Below are 16405 nucleotides of genomic sequence, written 5' to 3'. Positions count from 1 at the left end.
ATCTGGAGCTTATTTAACAAAATAACGGTCCAAAAACTTGTACAGCCAAATTTATATGTTGTAGAAAAATCTTAAATACAAATAAAAAAAAGGAAAAATCAAGAAACGCAAAAAAATTATAATAATAACATGTAAAATTACATTGAAATTTTGAAGGTTGTAATTTATTTTTGCAATATTTAGCCTGAAATTAATTGTATTATCTTTTAATTTCTAAATATGTTTGGAGACTAAAATATGATTTGAATAAATATATCTATTTAATAAATCAGTTTTTTAATCAGTTGTTTAAATGCACCAAAATACATTGCCCATATTAACTGAGAAATGGAGAAAAATACTCATTTTCAAAATGGGCTGTACTCAGTTATGCTGAGCACTGTATAATACAAAAAACAATGAAATACACTGACTTGCATTTGAATGTTTGGATGTTTTTCAAGCAGCTCCTTTATCTGATGTGTGTTTTTCTTCCTGTCCAACAGCTATGGAGGCCGAGCCGTCCCCTTCGCACCTCCAGACGAAAGCGTACGTCCGGCAGCTGCAGGTCATCGACAATCAGAACCTGCTTTTTGAGATGTCCAGCAAACTGGAGCCAAAAGACATGTGAAGGGACCTACAAGCCATATCTAGAAAACCTCCAGACACAGACACTTCATTCTCCACCGTCACGGATCAAGCCAGCTGGGCTGTCAATCATCTCAGGCTCCGCCTCCGCATCACCGATCGACGAATAGTGTCCATGAATTGTGCTTTGAGTGAGATTCTGTGTCAGTGTTGATTATGAGCATTCATTATTCGCCATATCTGGATTCGTTTTTCAGACTATTTTTCTGCTGAAGGGAAACCTCTCCTGATTGCACTGCCATCAGTCGAACTGAACCAAACCGGAATAAGCTTATTCGTATTGTCGTCCGGGCCTTCAGAAACACTGCACTTTTTCAATTTTATTTTATTTTACTCATTCATGACCCTTAAATACATGTGACAATCTGACCTGTGGTCTTCCCTCGTCCCTTGCCAACACTGGCACTTACTGCACCCCATGTGCAAACTGGCCTGCAGTCATTCAATGTTTGTGTTCTGAACAATATGGATCCCCAGCCATCAATAGAGTCCCAATCCAAGACCAGCTCCACTATCCTGAAGACAGAGGACATCGGTGAATGTAGCTACTGCGTAAACCACTTCATGTCAGTGTTCATCATGAAAACCAAACAGCAGGTATACAGTGCTCAGCATAATTGAGTACAGCCCATTTTGTAAATGAATATTTTTCTCCATTTCTCAGTGAATGTAGGAAATGTTTGTTTAGTGCATTTTAAAAAAATCTGATTTATTAAACAGATATATTTAATCAAATCATATTTTAGTCACCAAACATTTAAAAATTGGAAGAAAATTCAATTAAATTTGAGCAAAATATTGCAAAAACAAATTACAACCTACAAAATTTCAACTAAATTTTTATGTTTTTTTCGTCGCTTTTCTAGATTTTTCCTCTTGTTTAAATTTGTATTTAATATTTTTCTATAACATAAATTTGGCTGTACTAGTTTTTGGACCGATATCATAAGTGATTTTGTTAGATAAGCTCCAGATTTGGCTTCATCACTGACTAATCTAATGTATATGCATACATATTATATTGTATAGCTTCCTATTCAAAATATGAATGTAAAAGATCGATTTGTCAGAGGTGTTAGGGTTAGGGTTACTCATATATGTACTCATATATGCTGAGCACTGCATGTGAAAATATATTTGATAAAACATACTTAAAGCAAAGAAACTGTTTAAAAAGTGGAGCCAAAAATGATATAGATATGAAGACTGAAATTATAATCAGAATGTATTAATGAATCTATCTTTTTAGTTCATGGACGATAGATATTTGTACAAAAAAGATACATACTTTAATATTTTGATATTTCCAATCACTGGGAGGGGGAAAATATACACAAACATATATAATGTTATCCTGTAAGATTAAACATTCCTTATATGAATATTTGAACGTTATGTAATGTCTGCAAGACTACAAGCAAAAATGATGCATTTATATAGACAATTTGTAAAAAACTCAAAATTTCAATTAGGAATACTAATAATAATCAATTTGATTTCTATCTTTTTAAGGATGTTAGATATTTGTACTGGAGTCCTGTCAAGTACTTGTATTCCCCAAAACAGGCCTCAGTATTCCTAATTATTTGTCATACTGGAGTAAAAACAAAATGAAGCATATTTACTGTATATTCATTTGTTTCTGTGGATGTTTTAAAAAAAATATGTTGAAAAAAATACTCTTAGGTGAGAGTGGGGACGAAAGGAACGTGCAACGAATGTAACAAAACGTTTTTCTCCAAGCCCTGATAACATTTGCTTTCAAGGCTATAACAGCAAATTCAGCATGCAACCCTTAATGGAGCTGCCAAATATCAGCTGTTTTGAGAACTGTCCTGCGGTTACACCTAAAATTCAGTTTTTCTGTGCAAAAATTATGGAAGCAGTTTTTTTTCTCCTTATTACAAGCTGTGCTTCTCTTTTAATGTCAAAGTAATGATCAGTCTACAGGTTATTTAGTGCAATAACACCCTCAAGTTTTCAATCTCTGAGTTTTTCAGTTCAAAAGTAAATCAGGTTTAGATGGCAAGAGTTCATGTGGGGACAAAAGTAACACTGTAACTGCTGATAGACATACAGCTGAAGTCAGAATTATTATCCTTAGATTTTTCATTTGACTTGATTTTTCATTTCCCAAATGATGTTTAACAGAACAAAGAAATTTTCACAGTATGTCTGATAATACTTTTTCTTCTGGAGAAAGTCTTTTTTGTTTTATTTTGGCTAGAAAAAAAAGCCATTTTTATTTTTTAAACACAATTTTAAGGACAAAATTAACAGCCCCTTTAAGCTATATTTGTTTGATAGTCTACAGAACAAACCATCGTTATACAATAACTTGCCTAATTACCCTATAAACAGGGGGCGAATAATTCTGACTTCAACTGTACTTTATATTTCACTTCCAAACTAGAGTTTTTAGTATTTTGATTAATATATTTTATGCATATTAATCATTGTTTTAAACTCAAAAATTGTTTTAAAATCATAAAAATGTGGAAGTGTAATATAAAATGAAAATACATATTTAATAATTTTGGCAAAAATAAAGAACAAAATATGTTTGCAGAGAACATTAACAAGGACACAGTCAGACATATTTCAAATAAACAAAATTAAAGCTAAATCAAGCAAATATTGTTGTGTTACTTGTTGTCCCTATACTAAAATGTAATAAGTTGACTGACCTTAGGAACATTTATAAGTAGTGTATTGATTTTAAGTGAGCATAACTTAAAACAGTCTGTATTTACAACTTCTTAATGAATTAAACGTCAGTACTGTTGACTCAAAATAGTTGTGTTCACTTCTTATAAGTGTTCACATTACAAGAAAAACATTAGGAAACCGATTGCCTTAAATGATTAAGCTGAACTAAAACATTTAAGTAAACACAAAAACCAAAACCTACACTTCTAAAACATTTGAATTGTCTAAATATTGTACACTGTACACTATAAACCCAAATTAGTAAGCAGAACTCAAAATTATTGATGTAACTCGTTGCCTCAAATATTTTAAGCACAAAAACTTAAACAGTTGAAAATACAGTGCTGAATTCTTGCCTTTTCATTTATTCCTATTGATTAAAGGCATTAGTGTGTTCATGTGTGACTGAAATTAACAATCAGCTTTTCACTGCATTAGTAACTACAGTACACAGTTACGTTTTAATAAATGAAGCTACAGAAAACATCAGATACTCTCAGATCATCTTGAACACAGACGCTAATATCAATGACACAAAGCTTTTACAGTATTTTGCTGTTTTTTTCTTCTTGATTTTACAAAAAAAATACCGGCAGCTATGATTGACAGTAATCTACTGTTTTTAACATTTTACATTCGCAAATTCAATTGACAGACTTTTCCAATTAAACATCGATTTTTACAGTGTACTGACAGGCTCAAAAGTAACAATTTATTTATTTTCTATTTGAAGTGATATTATTTTGTTGTTCTACAGTTGTTCAAAATACCCCCCGATATCAAGTGGTGCTCGCTGCAGAGCCGTCTGGGCGAGCTGAGCTCCAGCGAGGGGGAACTTGAGCTTGAGCTCCACCTTTTTTGCACTTCTTCTACGAGTGATGTTACTGGGGGTAGGGTTAGGGGTGGGGTTGGTGTACGCATTAAAACAGCTTACAGGAGGCAGAACGAGAGCTCATGCTCCCCCTCGCTGGAGCTAAGCTCTGCTCAAATGGCTCTGCAGCGAGCACCCTCTCCCCGATATTGATAGAGCACAATAATGAGTTAGTATCTACAGCAAAAATATAGTTCTGTCTAAAAACATCTCTCTAAAAATATGTTTTTACAAATAATGATACATTCGTCCCCACTCTCACCTATATTTTGCAGTGTAGAAGACATTTACCGTCCTCTGCTTCTCTAAAGGTTAGCAACAAACCAAAAAAAAAAACATGTAACACTATTTTGATGGTCCATTTGAGTATTACTAGACTGTCTGCATAATGTGCTGATACTGCTCCTTCAACAGACATTTAACTGACTATAAGAAACTTTGCAAGTACAACTTACACTAACCCCAACCCCAAACTCTACTTCAAATCTAAAGAGAATTAGTTGGCATGTAGATGCAATGCAACAAACGGACCATCAAAATAAAGTGACCAAAAAAACATGACCAAATGCAGTATTTTATCTGATGTTCAGACAGAAGCACCCAAATGAGTTCAACATTTTAGTTTGCTCTTGTGTTGAATGCTAAAATGAACACTCTGAAGTGTACGTGTTGATTTCTCCTAAAAGCTGAAAGTGATCTCTGTACAAGATGCTGGTCTTGGATTGGACTCTCTCAGGATCTCCTCCTGAGGTCACACACGGGACAGCCTGTAAGGCTGCGCTGTACATACCACATGTAAATAGCAAAAATAAATATGAATATGACTCTATTTTATGTAAGAGCTATGAGATGGACTCTCAAGAAGAATATTTGTTTTGTAAATCTGAGACAAACAAAAAAGTATGTGTACAGTTTAAAAGGCGACGAGCCCGGACAGAGTCTGCGGTTTGCGATGAAAGAATTGTATAGCATATTCGCTGGTTTCGTTGTTTCGGTTTGATATTATTATTATTATTATTATTATTATTATTTCTTATCCATTACAGATGACTTGTACATATCCTCTGTTTTGGTCGCATACGTTTCTTTTGCGTTGTCTGTCTGCGATGGATGGATTTGTACAGCATGTCGGTGGTTAAGTTGGATTTTTTTGCTGTTTTTATTTGGTCAAAGGTTCTCATTGGTTTTTTAGTTGATCTTTTTTGAAGCGGGTATTCTCTTGTTGTTTTTGGTTTTGTACAGAAGTCCGTGTTTACAGTGCGATTCTCTGAAACTCAGACGTGTCCAATGAAAGGCACGGAGGGCGGGGCGTGTGATGCTGCCGCTCCGCCCACTTTTCTTGACGTGAGTCAAAGATGCATCTAAAATAAAGCCTCTTGTGATGAGCACTCGACATGTGTCTTTGTGTACATGGGTTGAATTTAGAATGCTTAAACCGAGAGCAAATATGATACTAAGAGTACAGGAATTTACATGAAAGTTCCTCAATAATAAAGTGTCAATTTGGTCTCAGCTCGTGCTGCAAGTATTTTGGAAATAACCATGGTGATAATAATAAATATGAAAAAGTACTAATAATATTGGTAACACTTTATTTTGATGGTCCATTAGAGTATTAGTAGACTGTCTGCTTGATACTGACTCCTTCAACAGACATTTAACTGACTATAAGAAACTTTGCAAGTACAGCTTACACTAACGCCAACCCCAACCCAACAGTCTACTTATAATGTAATGAGAATTAGTTGACATGTAGATGCAATGTAACTTAAATTCAGCAAACAGACCATCAAAATAATTGTGACCTTAATAATATACTAATTTATTTCAAATGTTATAGCATGATGTCAACGCAGCATAACATGATGACGTTTTAGTTAATCAAAATGGCTTCAGTCCAGTTTTTATAGTTTTAGAGCAACTCCACCAATGCACAGGATAATAATTTAATATTAATAGTTATTATTATTAAAACCACTGATTTATAATGACATCAACATTATGAGCTGAATCAACACATTTCTTGAGCTTATTTTGGGGGGGACAACTCAAATTTTATTTATTTTTTGTTAAATCCACTTAAATTTTAGTAAAAAAAAAAAAAAAAACTGTTAACTTCATGGATTTGTGTTGGGACAACATTAAGGAACTGTATGGAAGCCAGCATTTTTTACAGTGTACACCAATTATATTTTATAAAAAAATAATAATACATTAAGGGGGGAAATAAAGATTTGGTTTGATTCTGTAACTTGCACCAAGATGGCTAAAAAGGCATCCTGTACCTCCAATTTCCTCCTTAAACCAGTTTTTAAGCATGCTTTTTTTACATGCTAATGATATTTATTAATGGGTGTGACACCAATCAGTTGTGCACAACTTTTAAGATTATGTGTGATTTATAGGTGTCACATCTGTAAGACAGAGAGATGTGTTTTTGTGTTGATGTTCATTTTCTCTCACTTGCGCAAAAATTGATTTGCTTAAAAATGAATGAAATCACCTACTGACATGTATAAAACTTGAATTGTCAAAATTGATTAATTGGAACAAAACCTTTTATACAAATAAAATAATATTGTGCAAATGCAGATTCTAAAAATGACAGATAAAATCAGCTGAAACAATACAATTGCTGATTTTTTATTTATTTATTTTTTTGGGTGAACTTGATTTATTAAGTCCACTGAAATTTGAAAAAAATAAATAAATAAACTAATAAGTTAACTTAAAACAATTGTGTGGAACCCTACAGTTTCTGTTGCATATACACTAGATCTGCTATTTACACAAAATTTAACATCAGTACCTAAATAATGCACAAAAAAAGTGCACATTATTTATTTAGGCCTTTTATCTTAAATTCATCTTAAGCAAATATTGAACTTTTTATCAGCCATTAAATAATCATTTGTATTGCTCCAGAACATACAGTCAGCTTCTCAGAAAAGTTAAAGAATTGTTTAAAAATGTAAAAGAGTGTAATGAACTGTTGGGGTTATTTAATTGTCTTCTCCATTATCTATATATATTCAACTAGGCCAGGGTTGTCCAAACTCGCTCCTGGAGGGCCGGTGTCCTGCATATTTTAGCTCCAACCCCAATTAAACACACCTGAAGCAGCTAATCAAGCTCTTTCTAGGTATACTAGAAACGTCCAGAAAGGTGTGCTGAAGGAAGTTAGAACTAAACTATGGAGGACACCGGCCCTCCACGAGTTTGAACACCCCTGAACTAGGCAAACCAAACCAAGTTTGAAATAACCCTCAGAAATCACTTACTGCACCTTTAACTGCTCAGAAAAAAAAAATCAGTATAATTACCAGACAAACCATTCACTAAAAATGGATAAGCTCAAACAATTATCACACTTGAAAAATAACAAAAAATATCACATTTTCCTAATAAGTGGGATTGTTTGGATCCATTAAAAAAAAGGGAAAAATATGAAAGGGTGCAATTTGTGTGCCAATCACAGCAGCAAACTGAACGACAGAAATAATAGCATGCCAAACATAGCATCTCCACAGAGGAAACTGTGCTGTGCTGCTGACAAAATCGTGACTTCTGTGATAGACAGCAAAATAATACCACTCGTCTTCTGTTGTATGTATGTATGTAGGGATCAGACATTATTTTTGCAATATTTCCTAGTGCCATGATGTCAAAGATATAATAAATCTCAACCATGACACAAAATATCATACACAAAATAATAATGCAAAGACCCATGCTTCAAAAACAGACCGTTTCAAGCATTTGCTCAGCACATTTCTGCATTTATTATGACAGTACTTATGCAATTATTGAACATGACGCTTATTTGAAAATGGAGAACATCTTCCTCTGGATCATGTGGTAGCAATTTACATGGCAGGGGTTAAAAAATAGGGGACTAAAATAATACAGAGGAAATGGCGAAGAGTTTGTAAAACAACTATAAAATCAATGGCATTCCTGCTTTATGTTAGGTGTCAGACAAATGCGCTAATGTAAAACTATGGCAATTACAATCAAACTTCAAGTCTTCGCATACTGTAGGCTTTTTTTCCCCTCAATGCATTTCTGTTAAACAGCTCGCTTAACGGCAACATTAGACACCAAAAATAAAGAGGAATTGACTATTACACCAACAAGCGAGGAGAGAAACACAAAGCTCTTTCCTGTACATGGAAGCAAATTCATTTCATTAAAGGCAGCAGCTAAGCTAAGCTAAGCTAAAGTGTGAAATTTAAAAGCGTTTATAGCTAAGATTCAAAGTGTCCGTTTCCACCATAACTCATTTCTTTGCTCTCTACAGCGACTCATGACAAATCCACTTCAGTTTTCTCTTGTGCCTGGACATCCATACTTGGTGGTTGTGTATTAGTCAGCTCTTTACAAATATATATATTTCAGCAAACAGAGGCTCAAATGCACTGCAGTTATGGCCATTTTGTTCGGATATCTTTGCGAATGTCCTTCTACGCAGTCAACGACATCAAAAACTCTTTCAAAAATTTGCTAATCGGTTTAATGTCGATTAATTACCTTTATGTCAAAATGACATCAAATTGAAACTAGCATCAAAAACACATCAAAAATCATTTACAGTACTGTCCTGTTTTTGACGCCAACATTAGACGTCAATTTGATGTTGTTTCATCATCAATGTAGTTCATATGCATTGTAGGGATACAAAATCCATTGTAAATATGGTCATTTTGTTCGTATATCTTTCCGAATATACCAGTCCAGTCTTCTATACCAGTCAATAACATGAAAAACATTTTAAAAATATGCTAATTGGTTTAATGTCAATTAACTACATTGACATCAAAACGACACCAAATTGACAAACACTAGAGTCAGAAATGCATCAAAAATCATTTACAAGACTGCTGATTTGACGCTAATTTTAGACGTCAATTTGCTGTTGTTTTGACATTATTGTAGTTTACATGCATTGTAGGGATACAAAATAAATAGTAAATGTGACAATTTTGTTCGTATATCATTCATACAATATTAGCGACATCAAAAACACTTCAAAAACATGCTAGTCAATTCAATTGGCGCCAATTTGATGTTGCTTACATGCATTGATGCCAAAACAACATAAAATTGACGTCTAAATTTAGATTTTGATGTGTTTTTGATGCTAGTGTTAGATGTCGTTTTGACATCAAATTCATGTTTGACTAGCATCAATGACATCAAAAACATTTTTAAAATATGCTTATCGATTCAATGTCAATTAACTATTTTGATATCAAATTGACATCAAACACTAGAGTCTAAAATGCATCAAAAACTATTTACTAGACTCTCCTGATTTGACGCTAATTTTAGATGTTAGTTTGATGTAAATACGACCATTTTGTTCGCATATCTTTCCGAATGTCCTTCTATACTAGTGCAATATCAACAACATCAAAAACATGTTAATCAGTTTAATGTCAAAACAACATCAAATTGACATCTACCACTAGCGTCAAAAACATCAAAAAAAACATTTACAGGACTGTCCTGGTTTGACGCAAATTTTAGATGTCAATTCGACATAGTTTACATGCATTGATGTAAAAACATCATCTAGTTGATGTCTGAAATTAGATTTTTTATCTGTTTTTTGACGCTAGTGTTAAATGTCGTTTTGACATCTGATACTAGCATCAAAAATACATCAAAAATCATTTACAAGACTGTCCTGATTTGACGCTAATTTTAGATGTCAATTAGATGCTGTTTTGACATCAATATAGTTTACGTTTATTGTAGGGATACGTCAATTTTATGTAGCTTACATGAATTGATGTAAAAACAACATCGAATTGACTTCTAAAATGAGATTTTTGTTGCGTTTTTGACTATTGTTAGATGTTGTTTTGACATCAAATTGACATCTCACACACATTCAGCATCAAAAGCATCAAAAACACATCAAAAATACTTTACAGGACTGTCCTGTCTTTGACGCCAATATTAGACGCCATTTTGACATCAAGGTAGTTTATATGCATTGTAAGAATACAAAATCAATTGTAAATTTGAAATTGACTCTTTCAGATAAGAAACATTTCTTATGCAACACGTTGTGTGTTGATATTTTGGTGGTCAAAAGGGCATCAATGTGTGGATGTCAAAAAATGTCAATGTTTTCAACACCAAATCGATTAGCATTGTTAACGTCGATGTTATGCCGTTTAGACGCAACACAAGGTTTCTCTCACATTGTGCAAATAAAAACCAAAAATCCCTCAAAAATGGGTTTGTTTTTAAGAACTATATACATAAATATATAATTGCGGTATCCTTTCAGTCAAGTTGTACTTGGTTGCTAGAGAACACTGATGTGCTATCAGGGTTAAACAGCCAAGAAATTACTAAAATTGAGATAATAGTCCCATAATTATTGGAGCCAAAAAATAAAGTTTCTCATCTGACAGAAAAATGATTTTAGTTAACTGTGACTGCGAAAGTCAGATAAATGCCGTCTAATTGCAGCTTAAGATGACTGACGTATAAATTATGCCACAAATTATGATTTTAGGACTCCTAGAGTGTGTTGCTTGAACATATCATTCCACAAAACTGCTGCTGTTAAGCCGTGGTGACTTTTCAACTCATAGACTTCATACGCAAGCGAATGCAGCAGACCTGGAAACGCAAGCTCGTACGACAAGTTTTGCAGTTTGCTGCATTGCAAAGTTCAAGCTTGGTAAACTCTGACCTGTGAAACCACATCGCGTGAGTGCATGAGACTAATCAAAAATCAGAACATGACCTTTCTGGACAGATATTTTAAATATGGAGCAATTGCTCACTGTAGAGCAGAATTTCACAAGCTCAAAGTGTGACCGCTGCATCACTTTGCTGCTTTACATTATCAACCAATGTAAATTAATACAAAAAATTAAAGAAATGATGATTAAAGATTGTAAAACCTGAAAAAGTAAATACTTTCAGAAGAAATATGGAAGAATTTTCAATACTGCGCTGTGAATGGGAGTTTTCCAGCATTTAAAAAAAACAAATAATTCTCTTTTTGGTTAATTTACGGGACGTCGAAGAAAGTAAATTTGAAAAACGATTTTTCAAGTGCTGTTCACACGATTTTTCCATTTGAAATGAGAGACAAAGCACCTAAATAAGCCAAAGGCAATGGTTGAAAACAATACTTTTCTGACATGGGAACATGTTCTGTGGAACAAGACCCTTAAATACTTCAAGCAAAAACGTTTTCATGACATTTTTACTTCAAAAATTCTTATTTCTGTGGATTTGATTTGACAAAACGGATAATAATTAAAGCCTTAAACTCATTCACTTGCTGTTAAGACTCCAGTTTTCCCAGGAATACGATTTTTTAAAAATGTAAAAACATTTAAGACAAAAAAAACAAACAAACAAACACAAAAACAACCCGATTTCACAAGAAAGCCTAACTATCTTAAAGATGGCAATTTCATACTAACTTAAAAACTAGAAGTTCATATTGAAACATGACGAATGTACAAATTCATATAAATTAAATTGCCATAAATTTGCCAAAATGTAAAACAGTTAGACTTTCCCTTGAGACCATGTTGCTTTCCATCACCACAACACAACTAGAAGGAGATTCCACATCCTTGTATACGACTGATAATACTGAATCAATCCACGTCCAGCAGGACTGAGGACAAAGAAAGCCATAAAACGTTAGCATTCTCCAGGACTCTCTGTAGCGCAGTCCAAGTGCACTTAGCGTGGTCCCCGGAGAGCGATGCATTGGAGTAAACACACTGCTTAAACAGAGAGGGCTGGCGAAAGGGTTTGGGAAGCAATAAAACAAGGCCATATTTCTGATTGATTCACAAGTCTTACTCTGTCACCTTACAGAGTAACAGGGTTGACCTAGGCACACGAGCATCGACTAACCACAAGCACTGAACTGGTGATGTTTCTTTACCCATAAGCCCCATCATCCTACATTTCCATTACCCTACACAGAACGCAAACATGAGAAACCCCTGATTGCTAACTCTAAACGTCAAGATTACACGTTCCCCACCCTGTTTTCCAATGCCGTCCTTAAGCTAAGAAAAAATCCCCTCTCCTTCGCCATGCACAAAATGGACCATTTTCACTGTATTATTTGCCTGGATGTGAAAAGTAAAGCCCTTACCCCTTCACCCCCCCACCCCAGCACATTGCTTAAGCAGTTTTAATATTTAAATATATGCCAGAATATATACAAACAGTCCTCTTGTCAGTCACTGCCTCTCCATTTCATCTGTTCTTTCTTCTCCTGCAAGCGTGTAATGAATGAAGAGGTTTGTACATTCCTGCAGAGAGGTTTAGAATACCTGTAAGGGCGCTTATAAAGAAACAAGGAGAAAATGACTAAATGACTATAAAAAAGGGCCTCCTGATGGCTAGACGTCCCTCGGGCGTCTGGTACAGTGTTTGTTTTGTCCCGTCTCTGTCCCCGGGAACATCCCCTCGTGTGTCCTGGAGTTCTTCAGGTCATGGAGGGGGAATGTGGCTGGAGGGAAGAGTGGGGTGAAGTTCAAGGCGTTTCTGTCGTCAGATCTCCATTATTTCGCACAGCGGAAGGCTTACGAAGGCTCCAGACTCTTCAGAGCGCCAACCTTTGACTCCAAGTCAGTAATCTGAGATGGAAACAGACAGGAGTTCAAGCACTTACAACTAAAGTAACATTAAACAGTTCAGTTTTACCAGTTTTTAATCCATTCTGTTAATCTAAAGCTCCGGTCAGATCACACAATTTTGCCACGATTTTGGCACAATTTCCTTGACGTAGAGTGTCGCAGAAATTCGTAAACGACAAATGTTTCTTCTCCAGTAATGCGGCATAGTTCTTGACAACCGATACCATGCCTGCCACTCCTCACAACACCATCGCAGAAAGTCTGGCATGTTTAATTTTCTCTCTCGTTCTTCCCAAAGAGTTCCGTCACGTCAGCATTTGACACTGGGCAATAGGAGAACATCATTTCTCAGTTATATCCGTGGGTGCTGTCGTTACTGCTCTGGTCAGGTAATTAAAAAGTAGGCTGCATATTTACTTATGGGTGGGTCTCGGGTGCATAAGATCAATCATTGGTCATGCAAACTTTAACTACTTTCTCTAAAATTTTAAGGTGTTTTAAGCAACTGTATCTGACAGACTGGCACAAATATGCAGACATCTTCATTGTCACGACGAGTTTGAGTTCTCTCAGCCTTTCAACAGAGTTCGTTCTTCTGAGGTAATTCGGGAACATGTTCAGTGCTGCAAATACATTGTAAAAGCATTTCCTGCTAATTCAGATTTGTCATCAGTAGTTTAATATACAGTAGGCTTCTCTGAAACTGTGAATACTTCACTTTCATTTTATTTGGGTTAGATTATTATTTTATTTTACTAACCAACTCAATCTTGTTTTGAAACACTTCACCTCAAATGTTGTTCCTTATTCTTGTTTATAAACAACTGACTAACAAAAGATTAAGATTAAAATTAAGATACCAAACAAAATTCGTTTTAATTTTGTTTTTTTCCAAGAAAAATATAAAAATTTTATTTTTGTTTGTGGCCGTCCACTACTCGACTAAATGGGTGGATGAATTGTTTTGCTCTGAGAAAAATAAGGATTCAATGAATGCTTTACTGTGATTGTATCTCAAACCTGTCATAAATTTGCAAATTTGTCATTATTTCAGTGTCATTATTTTAAAGATTATGTCTTGAGGATCCTGTTTTTCCTTAGGGCTTATGTATTTTTATTTTCTTTGTCTCACTCATGGCAAGTTCAGCTGAGGGACTTTATTAAGCAACTCATGGCTGGAAAATATAAACTTAGATTTCAAAGGAAAAAATCTTAATAAATCATAAGTTTGATCCTATCCATGTCATAACGAATGCCCTTAAATAACTAGTTGTCTGCAAGCATCAGTGTTTATTGAAACTGAAATAAGATTTTTTATTTTTTTTTAATTGAGATAAGATATTTTTTATAGCAACACTTGGGACTGCTATGGGAAATAACGCATCACTGGATGACTGATTGTGACGATATGTGTAGTCTAGCACATTTTTTTTACTCAAGTCAAGACTTTATCAAGGAAGAAAAGAAAAGAAATATTTTAAAAAATAATAAAAATAAATAAACTGATTTTTTTTATAAATAACACAAATAAATAAAATAAATAAATATATATATATATTTTTTAAATCTGACATTGTGACTTTCTTAACTGACAATAAAAATGGTGTTTAAGGGTTTAAGGGTCTGACAGGAGCACTATTAGCTTAGCTTAGCACAGATTAGCACTTTGTAATTACCAAAGAGTTTTAATAAGTTTCCAATTTTAAAGCATGACAATTCTAAATTGTAATGTTTTAGTACTTTCTTGGTCGAAATGGCATGGGAAAATTAGCCCATGATTTACTCACCCTTATATCCATTCAGATCCAGTCAGAGTTAGATCAAATTTTTCTTGGCCTTTTGCAACTTTAAAATTTCCTTATAATAACTGTACTATTACCTCTTTCTCAAAAATGAAAAAAAAAAAAAAACTAGCAAAATTAAGAGGTCGCACTTTACAATAAGGTTTCATTAGTTATGAAACCTTTCATTAAGGTTTCATTAGTTAGCTAACTACTGAACTATATTGTCTGTTGACTGTTTTTTTTACACACATACATTAGATAATGCTTTACTCTAAAACCAGTAGCATGTTTATATATATATATTCATCCTTATTGTAGAGTATAAAAGTAGTAATGTGATACAATGTGTGAAAGTCGGAAGAATTTCTGAAATCCAAACGCACCTTCTCCTGGAGGTTTTTTGTCTCCACCTTGTGGCTGGCCTCAGTCTCCTCTTGTGCTCTGCGCTGTGCTGTCTCCTTCTTTAAATACTCAATCTCCCTGCATTAACACACACACAACACAGTTTAATCCTTTTGCCAGTTTTCCACCTTAAACTACTTTCCAACTTAAACTGTGCTCATTTTCGTTTTGTGAACATATTTATATTTAATATTTATTTTAAGCATTTTAAACTTCCTTTAGTGCAATACTGTTTCTGTTTAAGTATTGGTCATACACATACTATCCAGTAGATAGTAATTATTACTACATATATACATATACACTATGGGTTTTAAATAATGATATAGTTCAATAATTTCACTCAAACAAGATGCATGTGAGCATGATTGGCTACATTTGTTTTTATTGCCACATCAGCAACTTATGGCTATTTCATGGCAAAATGGATATTGCATGATAAAAAAACCCAATTCTTATTACAATAAAAATTACAAAGACAAATATATAAATATAAATGAATAAAATACAGAAAAAATACATATATTCAAAGTTAAATATGATTTCTCAGTTAAATTTTTGATAAATAATTTAAGATTATTCCTGCTGGTCTCTTTTTAAAAATGTCCATCAAAGTACTCTCCTTATAAAAATGTTGTCTAATGGTGTTCAAACTTCCACATTCCAATAAAATATATTTCATGGTAAGAGCAGCTTGGGAGTAATTACATTTAGCTGATGCTTCATTTCTCAGTTTATATACAAATAAGTCAGCCCAGAATGTCCAATTTGACATCTAGTATAGACAGTTTGTTCATGCCTGGACTCAAAATGACAATTTACAAAGTGTCATTCATTTAGTGTGGAGTTAATGTTGTGTCATTCATTATTTACATTGGCTACATTTAATATTAGCAAAATTGTACATGCAGTATTGTTTTTATCAGTTTTTCTTTCAAATAAAGCAAGAGCAGAACAGTGTAGTTTTGAAAGAATCAACTGATTGAATTATTACATAGTCTAATATTAAAGCCAGTAAACAGTTTTGTTTTCAATTCATTTAATCATTTATCAACTAACTTGCTGCCACCTTCTGGCTATTTTAGTGTCATCTTAATTTTTCAATGACAGGTCCTGAACCAGCAGCCAATGTGCCAGAATAAAAACACACAGCAAAATATCTATTTTGTGAGGTGCTGGGACAGGAAAGACATTTTAAATGTTATTAGAATCTTTATAAATACCATTACAGTATTTAATAATTTTCAATGAAGAAACTATGTATAATACATACAGTAATGTAAAATAGGTTTTATTTTGGCTCCACTTTATATTAAGTGGCCTTGATTAACATGTACTTACACTGAAATTGATAATTTGTTACAATGTACTTATAT

General features: G+C 33.8%; 2 protein-coding genes across 8 annotated transcripts in view; one reads left to right on the top strand and one right to left on the bottom strand.

Moving 5' to 3' along the window:
- rapgefl1 (Rap guanine nucleotide exchange factor (GEF)-like 1) overlaps positions 1-5600 on the top strand; it is a 77896-nt gene extending 72296 nt beyond the window's left edge. For 2 of the 4 annotated variants that reach the window (XR_012400951.1, XR_012400950.1), the window contains 2 exons: positions 486-4122; positions 4364-5600. Coding sequence is in view for 2 of the 4 variants with exons in the window: in XM_073944359.1 (XP_073800460.1) it covers positions 486-610 (125 nt within the window). In the remaining 2 variants the exon portion in view is untranslated. Of the gene's footprint in view, positions 1-485 lie in introns of all 4 variants that reach the window. The other 2 variants (XM_073944359.1, XM_001920985.8) reach the window with 1 other exon arrangement.
- Positions 5601-7965: 2365 nt separating this feature from the next.
- The window catches only part of ppp1r9ba (protein phosphatase 1, regulatory subunit 9Ba), an 87120-nt gene continuing 78680 nt past the window's right edge, over positions 7966-16405 (bottom strand). For 2 of the 4 annotated variants that reach the window (XR_012400947.1, XR_012400946.1), the window contains exons 10-12: positions 15011-15107; positions 9628-12843; positions 7966-9578 (exon numbers count right to left, since the gene is read on the bottom strand). Coding sequence is in view for 2 of the 4 variants with exons in the window: in XM_073944358.1 (XP_073800459.1) it covers positions 12790-12843; positions 15011-15107 (151 nt within the window). In the remaining 2 variants the exon portion in view is untranslated. Of the gene's footprint in view, positions 12844-15010; positions 15108-16405 lie in introns of all 4 variants that reach the window. The other 2 variants (XM_073944358.1, XM_021473525.2) reach the window with 1 other exon arrangement.

The sequence above is a fragment of the Danio rerio genome, chromosome 3 (assembly GCF_049306965.1).
Source record: "Danio rerio strain Tuebingen ecotype United States chromosome 3, GRCz12tu, whole genome shotgun sequence".
Lineage (NCBI taxonomy): Eukaryota > Metazoa > Chordata > Actinopteri > Cypriniformes > Danionidae > Danio > Danio rerio.
The sequence above is the reverse complement of the archived record's forward strand: the minus strand, read 5'-3'. Positions and strand labels throughout refer to the sequence as shown.